The following is a 12,106-nucleotide window of genomic DNA, read 5'->3' as shown; positions in this document are numbered from 1 at the left end:
CATTCGTATTATTAGATACATGAAATTGGGAAAATCTATAAAAATAAGTAATGTAATCTGGCACACACTGAGACCGACTGCTAAAATAATAATGGATGCATAGCTGTCACTCACACACACACACACACACACACACACACACACACACACTCAGCCGTTGCATTAATAATGTTGACCTGGCTCTGTCCAGTGAATAATGAAACATGGTTCTGCTTTGATGTGCCAAGATGTTGGACCCTCTCACACTCGCCCTCACACACACACACACACGCCTATACCCACACCTACACGCACACACACACACACCTACGCATCACCCTTGTCTGCCCTGCTGCTCTCTTTCTCGTCCTTGAACCAGTTCTCCCTGTCAGATTTGTACATATGTGTTAACCCTCACAGAACACACACACATGCGCTGTCATAGTGTGACACGGTGGGTCTGCGGTCTCCTTCACTTTTAGTTTAAATGGACAGAAGAGAGAAAGAGAGCATTTGGTGGCGTGTCTGTGTTATAATTACAGAGATTATTATGAAGCCATTACTATAAAGCTTTAAGCTGCAGTCTGGTTAACGTACTGTTCTACTAAGTTTCAAGAGGAATTCAGGAGGAAAGATAGCAAAGATGGAAGGCAGGAGGTCAAGTCTGGTGCAAATAGAGGAGGGAGAAAGGGAATAAGACGATGTGAATGTTCCTCAAGGAGAATTTGCTCTGTCTTTGTTCAAAAGAGTTAATATCACCTTACTTACCTTCAGTCTGAGGTAAGAGCTGTGCAGGAATAAGAACAAAAAAAACAAATGTCACCCTGTTGAAATCTTTTTCAGCTTTCCTTTACTGCTCCTTCATTCATGTTCTTACTGTAGGGTTGAATTGCTACTGCTCCTCCAGAAACCCACTTCCTGCCCAAGGTTCACATTTGTGCCTTTCAATTTTACAGCAATGCTTGCAATTAAACAAAGAAAAGGAGCATTGCAGTGTTAATTTTCTGTCACTGTGCCCACTGTCTCATTTCCCACCGCCTCATTTACTAATCCGCAAAAACAAATGTATGAAATAGAGAAAGGTGCACCAGATAGCCTAAAAATCCTCCATATTTAGGTTAGTGCTTCTGTAAACCCACGAGAAACCTACAACTGACAAGCTGACCTGGTTTTCTTGACTGTGAATTTCAGTGCAACCAGAGTGTCCTGATGTCCTATTTCCTTCACAAACATTGTTTATCTCAACTGAACACGGCGCTTGATTGATAGCAGTCCTAGAGTCGAGGCAGTTTGTCAGGACAGCCTGTTGGTCTTTTACAGTGGAGGATGCTAAATAAGGGTTGCTTCATCTTTTTTATCCCTCATCGCTCTTGAATTGGTCCTTGCATGCAATGAATTACTTTGTAAAAATTCACTTCTATGCATTTATCCTTCATCCAGGCTGCGTTCCATCGACCTGAAGGTGTTCTTTAGTCATTCTTACAAACAACATACATATCCTCATTTTTTATAACATCTCTCAAATGCATCATGACATACCTTCATGTTTTTCTCTTTAGGTTTCTGTGAACGGAACACATAATTCGTACAGATACTTTCTGTGGTAGACAAAAGTACATTTAGAAAATGTGTATAGTCTGCTTAGTTATGTTGATGGATGCCCCTTGCAGTCATCTATCTGGATTCAAATGCATTAATACGGTGAAAACACATACCGTGCTGTCTATCCCATATGAATGGTACTGCACTGTTGTGTCCTTCATCTATCAGTCACATCTGTATGTAATGAATATATTTTCATAATAATGTACAATTTGCAAGCAGTACTCCAACCGAAAGTTGAAATAGTCCCAAAGAAAATACACTGTCTTCCCAACAATGCTCCTCCATCACTGACAGCTCTTACAGTGTTTTGTTCGTAGAAAGGCATGCTTTGTTTTCAGCTGGGCTTTTTAATGTTTTCAGAGTGGAATTTTCCATTTGTGTGCTTTGACAGGCTTTTTTCTTTGTTGCCTCAAATAGCTTGTTGTTGGATTCTTCCCCCGATTGGGGCTGTGTAGCTGTGTGTGTTAATCATGTCAGCCTATGCTAATCCAGTCGCCTTCTGGATCTCTGTGCCAGAGCGGTATGGTGCTCCGTTCTACTACGCTCTATTCTTACAAAACGGCATGAAACAAACTTACCTAGTTTGAATGATCTCCACAACGTGACATGTAAGGGCAGTCAGTCCACGGCTTTGAAGGGAGGGAAAGATGTGTTGATGGATGCGACAGACAAGGTGGGAGGCAAACGGAGACAGGTGTAGGAGTCCACATATTAGCAGCTGGACTTTTCATTGTTCATTGAGACATATGGGGATTTGGTCCAATTATAAAACATAACAAGTTCCATCTTCTTTTTGTCACAATAAATGATGAATATGCTGTTGTGTTTGCTCATTAAAGTGATAGCCTGGCTCTTTCCAAACCCCCTCTCATCATGTTTCTCCCTTTAACAGCTTTTAGGATTAATGATATTAATAGTATGATCAATAATTCATTGGTGCCCTTTTAATGTCACCATTTAAGTCAGTGTTCTCCCATCATGCTTGAATTTGTCGCTCATTTTGTCTTTGATGAGCTTGTTGCTGTGGCACTTTTTGCACTTTTTGTCCCTATCCTGTATGTGATAGTTACTGTAGGATTTCAATCATAATTGCTTCTTGTGCCGAATATCCAGACCTAATTCCAGTGCTGGAAAATGTACCACCTCCTGTGAGCCAGTTGATTTGACCCGTGAAAGTCCCACTTGACACGAGTTGTAAAGCATTCTGCATTGAGTCCTTGCAGCACTGTTATAGGTCAGCTACAGGTGAGGCCATTATTTAGACATCATTACCTAAATCTTGTGTAATATTTGCTCTCTCATTCTTTTTCCTGGACATTCATAGATGTTGTAGAGGAAGTGGAAAGGGGATGAAGTGAAACAAAGAAAGCAAGAGAGAAGAGATATAGTTAGAGGAGAGAGTGTGTGAGAGCGAGGAGAGAAAACAGTGGAGAGTAAATCCTCTTTCCCCGCTGACTTTAATCTCTCCGTGGGCTGAGCCTGGCAGTTCAGGCCCTACAGCAGCCGTCAGTCGAGACGAGTGGCAGCCAGCAGGTGGGGGATGGGGACGTTGGACCTTGTGTTATGTCCGGTCGACTGTGGTATGTCTGTCAGAGGAAGTGACTTTCAGGGTGGGATGGATGGACAGGGGAGAGGAGAGAGAGTGAATAGATTTTTTTTAAATGACAGTGTGATGTGAGACATTAAACAAAGCAGCTGGAAAAAGTTCCTTATTACTTCTAAATGAAGTGATGTTACAAGTAAAAATTAATAGGTGTCTCTCAGACTTGACGTTTCCTGAGACACTGTGTGTCTTTACTCCAAAGCCCAGTTGGAGCTTGAAGTTGCTAGCTGAGCTAACATGAGCAGGCGTTGTTTTTATTGTTACTGTAACTCACAAAAAACAGCAGAATCATTTAATAGAGCACCAGAAATTAACCAAGAATGTTTGCTTGGTTGTATGTTGTGTGCAAATAATACGTTTACAGGGTTATTTGAGCCGGTACTATGATTAGCTAGCTTTGGTGGTCTTAAAACTTTCACCTAGCACCATTATCAACTTTTTCCCATTATCAACAATATTGTCAACATGAAATTTTTTATGACATCCACCCTCACGTGTACTTAGTGATAACTAGCAAATGTTTGCATGCTTAACTAAGATAAAAAGCATGACATAGGCATTTGTATGTAAGCCTTGTCATTTTGAGCATGTTACCATGCTGACGTTAGCAACTGCCATACTGTCCATGGCTGTAGACTCTTTGGTGTGTCCAAAGTCCATACTACAAACGAATGCCATACAGTATGTACTAAATACTGATCAACTTGGTTTACTGTTTTGGTTGTTTAGTGTACCAAAAAAGATCAACACACTTGGTGCCTAACTGTTTTGTACTAATAGGGGACTAATAAGAGATTAAATAAGATGTTTTGTTTTCTGAGCTGAGCTGTTTCACCAACATTAATCATTTGTTTCAGTTTCATTCAGCTGTGAGCAGCTCCTCCGTTTCCTTTATGCATTTTGGGAGAATAGAATAGAATAGAATAGTTTTTTAGTATGCATACTACATGTTATGAATGTACTTTTGTAATTTTTCCACTATGAACACATTCCAAACCTGCTCAAATTTCTTATATACTATGGTTTTGGGACCAAACTTGTGTCTTGTTAAAACAGCAAATGATCAGATGCATGTCAGTCCAACAAGCATGAAGTCTGAGCTGAACAACTAAACTGGTGTTCAATGGATGTCCAGTAGGGTAACTCTGTGGTTTACCTGCCCAAGCATAACTGTGTTAGAGAAAATTGTGAGATGGAGGAGAGTGTATGAGGGAGCAACAGAGAGATGCAGTGATTACACGCAACATCGATGGACGAGCTCATTTTAAGGTCACAGATGGCCAACAATTATCCGGGACAAGTGGTGGACCACACAAACTGCATCATGAAGACTAAATAGCATCACGCAGAATAGATGTTGTGTACGGTAAATGCTCAAGTGAAAATAAGATATATATGTTCGGAACATTTAAATTCAATTTTCAGTTCAGTTCAATTTTATTTATATAGCGCCAAATCACAACAACAGTTATCTCATAGCGCTTTTCATTAAAGAGCAGGTCTAGACCGTACTCTGTAATATTATTTACAGAAACCCAACAATTCCCCAAAATTAAAAAAATTGTTAATGCAAAATGAATAAATGTTAATGCAAGCTGAATAGAGATGGGATTAAAGAAGAAAAGAAGTTGGAACGTTGATAATCATTTTGATAGCTTGAGAATGAGTGAAAAAGACAATGACAGAAAGACTGGTCACAGTCAATATGAGAGGAAACGAGAAGACAAAGCTGTGCTGTATGTGTGTGTTAACTGGAAGCAGTTCCACTGCAAACAGATTAGCAATCAGCAACGGATCAATAACACAGCAGAACATCACACTGAGATGATGAATGTGGTGAGGAGCAAAATAAACAGCATGTGAGAGCACAGGTCTGAATGCTATTGACTGAGAGAGATGCCACAGTATTTAGGTATTTGTTAAAGGTTTGTTAATGTACAGAGACATTTCAGTACATGACGAGATTTCTTTTTAATGGAAAATGCATCACGGGAACATTAATACTGTTGCCATTGACAACACAACCTGGCAACGCTGTCAACAAGTGGGCGAAGTAAACACGGCAATGGATGGGATCCATCTTTGTTGCCATTTTGAAACTTCTGTTTTCTAAAATGAAGCAGAGGGATACAATCTGAATAAATCAATGCATTTCAGACTCAACTTTAAAAAGTCATGTTTGGCTGATAAAATCATCAGAGGAACTGTTTCTTATCCCACCTAAAACATATTGGATTTTCATTAAGTTCATCTATGTTCCCAGTGTTTCTCTTTTATAATGTAAAACCTCGTCTCCCGAGTACGGTTCACCTGCAATGTAGCTGATCTATGAATTGAAGCTTATTCTGCTGTTGCACTCATTGTTAGAAACTCTGGATTACAGTGTCAGCCAAATGTCTAAAATGTGAAATGTTAATTTAAATATTTTTAAGTGCACACACATACGCACGCAGAGAGAGAGAGCGAGAGAGAGGGGAGAGAGGCATTAAAGAAGGAGAGTAGCTCTCTGAAAAGGCTAGATTTTTCCCCTCCATCTCTTTTCCCGGCACATGTTCAATTATTAACCGCCCTGATGACTCCACAGGGATGGAGGCAGAAACAGACAGACAGAAGGCGGGGCAGAACAAGGAGATACTTTATCAAACATCCAGCTGTGACTCTAACTGACCTTGTGTCTATTCACCTCAGAGACTTCCTGACAAGGACTGATTGATGGAAGCCTTGGGCTCGAGCAGAAAGCAAACTTTTTAGGTCAGCAAATTCTGGTACACCATCAGCTACTTCTGCTATTTTACCAGAAAGCTGGGGCTTTAATGGTGTCATGTGAAGGTCAAATGGTCACTTATGGCTTTAAACACTTGTATAACCCAAAATATGCTAAAACTATATCCTAGAAATTTAAAGTAAGCATAGAATAATTCTGTTTTCATAGTAGAAAAACGTTCCACTTTCGTCCATAAAAACCTGGTTTTGAAAATGTTGGAATTACCTCTTGCCACACTGCCTGATTGAGACCAAAAGTCAGCGGTCCCTTGGTCCCATCGCTGCACTGTATATTTCAGTAGATTAGATTACATAAAGCTTTGATGATCTCTCAGCTGAAAGCTGCAGGGTTGTTAATTTATATCAGTGACTAGTCACATTGGAACAAACACTTAATTATGATTTGTGCAGCTGAAGCAAAAACGCATTAGACGCACAAATGAGATCTGATCGGACCACATCAGATTATTTGCCTTATTAAAGTCTTAATTCTTCAGAGAAATAGCAGCAGAGGGAGGGAGAGAAGGAATGAAGGGACGGAGCTGGTTTCCTTCACGTCCTCAGCCCTCATCTCCTTCGTATCGGCCTGTAGCAGCAGCAGCATGTAGCTCCGTCAGCCTGCAGAGTTACAGCCACATACATTTTTCATGGACCATACCTCCAGCTCTACTCTCTGTGGCTGTATGAAATACTGTCTGGCAGCACATCAAAGGAACAAAAATAGACCCACGTCTCTGTCCTTATACTTTTTCTTCAAACCATTAGAGTGATGCCACTCCTCTCTCGCTCATCTCGATTCCCTGTTGATCCGTGAGGAGGAAATTCAGGGTCAGCAGGGTGGATGATTGAACTCAGGGTGTGTGTGTGTGTGTGTGTGTGTGTGTGTGTGTGTGTGTGTGTGTGTGTGTGTGTGTGTGCAATTTTTCTCCAATGGAGAACCTATTTACCCACGGTGTTTTAAACTGTAAATTATGCATCACTTGTGCTTATGAGGTATGTTAGGTTTTAGTCAACAACTCTGGTGCCCTTTTTTTTTTAAAATCTCAAAATGTGAAAACTCATCATCTTGTGTCAATGGTCTTTTTCTGTGCTTTTTGACAAGGACCGAGCAGGCATGGCAAAGGCTTTTCACACTTGAATATTCCCGCTCTGATCGCAGGAACTTTTTCCAGGAACCTTTAAAGGAACTCAGAGAACTTTACCTGCATTGAGCCGTAACTGAGCCACTGTTTTGCTGAAGCACACTTTGACAAGCTGCGAGGTAGAATGATTGAACCGTTGACCCTGCTGTTACAGAACAACCTCTCCAACCTTGAGATGAATGACCACTCAAGTCATCACAACCAGCCAGTATAATGAAGGCTCAGAGCTGCCTTTAAGATGCATTAATGGTGTGTAAATGTAATGTTTTGAGATGATGTGGTGTATCTTTGGTGGTGTTATTTCAGTCTGAATGCAAGCTAAAGCTCTGAAATCTTCGGATCCCTGCTGTACAAAACAATCTACCATATTGCTTTATTTGTAGTATTGTTGGTGTACTAACCTCTATCTGTCGCTCTCTCTCTCTCTCCCCCCCCCCCCAGTCTTCCTTGTTTGAGGTCAAAGTTCATCAGTCATCATGACAGACGAATCGGACATGCGCAATGAGCTGGCCGACCTGCAGACGCGCGCAGACCAGATAGCCGATGAGGTATACTAGAAGACACACACGCACCTGCAAAAATATTCTTACATATCGATGCCTTCTGTTGTAACAGTGAAACATAATACACACATTATTATGTTTTTCAACTAAATGCAATTTAGTTTCTTCAGGGGGGTTAACAAGGGTTTTATATAGCAAACATTCTTCCCATAGAAAGTAAATCCAACAACTACAATCTAGACATACGCATTGACCATTTTGGTTATTTTGGAAATCCAGAAAGCAGATGTTACCCAAGGAGTTAGTATTCAATCAGTACATCAGTCATTCCTCATGAACGTTTGCATATCTTACATCACAGCTTACAATGATTACATTACTATTTACCTACTTTTGTCAAGAGAATTAAAAAGATTTATGTGAATCACTGTGCACTTGTAGGTGAAGTTACATTTACATTTATTCATTTAGCTGACGCTTTTATCCAAAGCAACTTACAGTTGCTAAGTATGTCAGAGGTGGCACACCTCTGGAGCAACTAGGGGTTAAGTGTCTAGCTCAAGGACACTTTGGTGGACGTGTCACAGAGTGGGGAAATGAACCTGGGTCTCAAACACCAAAGACACGTGTCTTATCCACTGCGCTATCACCACTCCATCACCAGTTTTTTTGGCAAAACTGATTTTAGCCTCTGACATGACAATAATGATGTGACATTTCAAAATGTCACATACACCTCCTAGGCCTCCAGGCTGACAGACACAGCTGCTTCCATGTGACCCTCCCTTGTTTTAGCAATTTGTTCTCTAAGTCCCGTTTATCACGACCCTTGCTTTTTGGGGGGAAGAGAAAACTTTGGCCTTTTAATGAGTTGAGAGGAGCTCAGGAAAGAGCAGATAATTCTGTACAGCGGAATAATAGAGCAGCTCAAATGGCCTCATTAAACATTTATGAGGAGATAATGCAAAGCCAAGAGGCTCCACGGATTTGACGGGAGGGATGGAAGGGAGAAATAAGGAAGGCGGGGATGGATGGAGCAATAGAGGGGTGATGGAGAAGCAGGAGATGAGGAGATAACAAAGGGGAAAGAGTGAAATGAGGATTAGGAATGAAAAAAAGTGTTTGGTCTAAGAAATGGATAAGATTTGGAGGTATCCTGCAGAGGGTAGAAAGTTAGCAAACAAAAGGTTGAAAGCAAATGGTTAATCCTGGGGTCAAAAGAGAGGAGAGGCGAAGAATAATCAAGGCTAATTGTATGACTATCAGCTGGACTGGGAATGAAAAAGGGCCCTGGAGTTTTTGACTCAGACCACACCACCTCCCACACAACCCAAGCCACACTGAAATCCCCCCCAAAAGTTTTAATTTGTTATGTCCTGCCCTGACTATCAGTGATTGTCTACACATGTGATTATAGAAATTGTTCACCTTTTCAAATATGTTTTTTAAACTCTTAATATTCCATCTTAACATGCTGAGATGTCTTCTGATAGTTGTCGCGGCTAATCCTTTGCTCTCTCGTTCTCACCCTGCAGTCTCTGGAGAGCACTCGGCGCATGCTGTCTCTGGTCGAGGAGGTGAGTTCAAGTGATCCAATCACACACATCACATGACCAGCCATAACAGAGCGGGAGTAGGCCTGCTCATGTGATTACACATACAATGATTTGTTGACATTTATAGAGATGGTGCCTAGTTTGGCATTTTATGTGCTGGTCAGTCACTCATGGGTCAGTTCTTTAGCACTCTGTAAATTAAATTGTCAGTCTGCATCTTCAACCTCTTCAACACTTTTAAAGAGGAGGAACTTAATTGAGTGAAGAGTCTTTGAAAGGTCAAAAAACAAACTTAAATCAGCAAGGAAACAATGTGAGCCAAACAACTCTCAGTAAGAGAAAGATCAGAAAACTGTCGGAAACACATTTAATTTGAGTTAACACATCAACAAACCAGGTAGCCCACAAAGCAAACATGTTGCAGGTTTCATAACAGGCCAATAAAATGACAGAACATGTGGTAACACATAGAGTGGGCAGTATGGATAAAATCTTACATCACAGTGCATGAAATTTGACATTATAATAGCAATTTATATCATAATATAGCATATTTGCTTTAAATTCACTTGAACAAACTACCCAGATAGGCATTTATATCTGGGTTATACTGACAAACTCAAATATTATGATATAATATTATGCCTTAGGAAACACTTTCAAGATAATTTGTAATGTGAATATCATAACCAAACATGTAATTGGGTCTGCATGGATCCAGTATACCTTTTTTTCTATTGTTGAGGTTTCCTCTTTGTATACTTTCTGTCCCCCCAATGGGCCTGAATTGGTCAGGTATTTGGACAGTGTGTCAGTATGTCAAAAGCCAGCGTAAAGTTAGTTGTAAGTATTTCTAAGCGTAAAGTTAGTTGTAAGTATTTTTAAGCTGAGTTTGCAGTTTTTACTGGCATTAGATTGCCATGATTGTGTGTTGGGCCTCTAGTTCCTGCTACTGGCTTCAGAGAGATAGCCCTGCTCAAACCCCTGGACCGGTCACCGTGTCTTGATGAGACAAAGCCGTGAGGGACAGCGCGAGACCCGAGGCTGACCTAAACAGTGACCTACTCGACAGTCAAGCCTTTTCACTGGCAGTAGCTGAATATTTGACCTTTGAAGATAATGCCAAGGGAATGCAATTTGATCATTTCAACTGCTGAAAATGTCCTGTGCTTTGTTAGTACAGAGCGTGTTTCCTTGTGATGCTCCCAGACAGCAGTTCCAGCGAAAGCCTAGGAGACAAGCGGTCACTGTGTCATGTTTTGGCTTCTCGCTGAGAAAATGGTCTTTCTTATCTCTCCAGAGAAATAGGCTCAATATAGACTGCAATGAAGCAATAAGGCAGCATTTATTATTGAGTCAACATGCCTCTTCATATAATACAGCATATATTATTACCTCTAGGTTTATTCGAGTTTCTTTATATCATTTGGTGATGAAAAGGATTCTGTTTCCGACCGTACAGTGCACCTTACATTCCAGCAAATTGTGAGCACATGCTTATAGTCCATGACCTCACTGTTAAAAGGGCTTATAGTGTGCTTACACTAATTAAGTAAGTGGAGAGCAGTCAGAGCAGGAGCACTCAGCTTGTCCAGTGGTCTCTCCGAGATCTGTGCAGTGATACATGCTTGTTTCGGCCTGTCCAGATCTGATAGTATACTAAAAGTATTAAAGGACAGTGGTGGCGTTTAGTTCAAGCTGTCCCATGTGGAGCTGAAGCAATATCTCTGATTAAACTACCACCTTTTATTATTTATTCATGATTAAAGGAAGTCTATGAGAGAAAAATACTCTAACTCACACAAACACAAACTAGGTGGTTTGATACTACTTTAACTTTGGTGTAGAAACAGCTGTTGGCAGCTTGTAGCAAAGCTCAAGATGTTCATCTAAACCCCATATTTTCAACCACAGAGTGTAGTTGGTCATTTAACTCATAGATTTGCTTTGCTTGCTACCAACATCGTTGTTTTCTTGAATAACTTCATCATACTCCTCCGCATGATGTTTCCCCAAGTTGAGGCCATCACAGATTTCACTCTTACTACGCACTTGGCATTATGTTGTTTTACTTTCTTCCCTCATTTTAGCATAAAACACCTCCAGACAGTTGACATGGCAGGCAGCTGCAGTGGCAATTACAGCAGGTCTCACAAAGTGTAAACAAGTATTGACATGATTTTTCAGTGTACATTGGCTCACGGTGCCAAGTGTTTTTGGCTAGTCTGACCACTAAGTGTTCCATTTACAAGAAGGAGCTTAAACTGGATGAGTTCACTTTTAAGTAATATAAATTCAATGAAACCCTATGACAGACTGTCAGATTTTTGTCTTGTTTTTGTGGCTCACTGAGACCATAAAATATGAATTAAGGTTAATGGCAAAATTACACTGTACCCCATCTTGAGTGCTACATCAGGAAAATTCTACATCCATAACACAACAGTGTTTTAATCATGAAAGACAAAGTAAAAGGTGGTTAAAATAGCCTTAATCCAAGCCTTCCCTCTTTAAGCCTTCTCTCCTTGAACTTTTCTCTCACATGATCCTTTAAGGATCACACCCACACCGACTCTTACTCTCTTTACTCTCTGATGCAGAAATGAAAGCTCATTCTACTTTTGTAGTCAGTAAGTCGCTCTGGTTGAACTCATCAGAATAATACCTGAAATGTAATTAAAATCCAGGCAGAAGAACATGTATCATAATGTCATTATGAATGGATTCTCATTTAATGCATGAACTTACATTAACACAGTGAAATCAATTTATATGAAGTGCAAATTTGCAAGGCAACACTATCTTAAGAAATGATAAGATATTACTTTGTTTTAGACATTGCTTCCTGGAAACATGAGTGTGCTGTAATGTTTATGAACAAAACAATGTCACTTAGTAGTCAGACAGTAGAAACATTCACATTGGCTGATAATGTAATGATGTAGTGTGTCCTTG

General features: G+C 40.4%; 1 protein-coding gene across 2 annotated transcripts in view; it reads left to right on the top strand.

The window, feature by feature from the left end:
- Positions 1 to 12,106, top strand: part of LOC119890002 (synaptosomal-associated protein 25-A-like) — a 40,241-nt gene that overhangs the window by 8,679 nt on the left and 19,456 nt on the right. For both annotated transcript variants that reach the window (XM_038700987.1, XM_038700988.1), the window contains exons 2-3: positions 7,534 to 7,640; positions 9,131 to 9,172. In XM_038700987.1, coding sequence (XP_038556915.1) covers positions 7,569 to 7,640; positions 9,131 to 9,172 — 114 coding nt within the window. In that variant the 5' untranslated portion in view covers positions 7,534 to 7,568. The remainder of the gene's footprint in view (positions 1 to 7,533; positions 7,641 to 9,130; positions 9,173 to 12,106) is intronic.

Source organism: Micropterus salmoides, unplaced genomic scaffold, assembly GCF_014851395.1.
Source record: "Micropterus salmoides isolate LMB-PRFRI ecotype aquatic unplaced genomic scaffold, ASM1485139v1 Ms_hic_scaffold_6, whole genome shotgun sequence".
Classification (NCBI taxonomy): Eukaryota; Metazoa; Chordata; class Actinopteri; order Centrarchiformes; family Centrarchidae; genus Micropterus; species Micropterus salmoides.
Note: the sequence above shows the minus strand (reverse complement) of the source record. Positions and strands in the feature narration are given on the sequence as shown.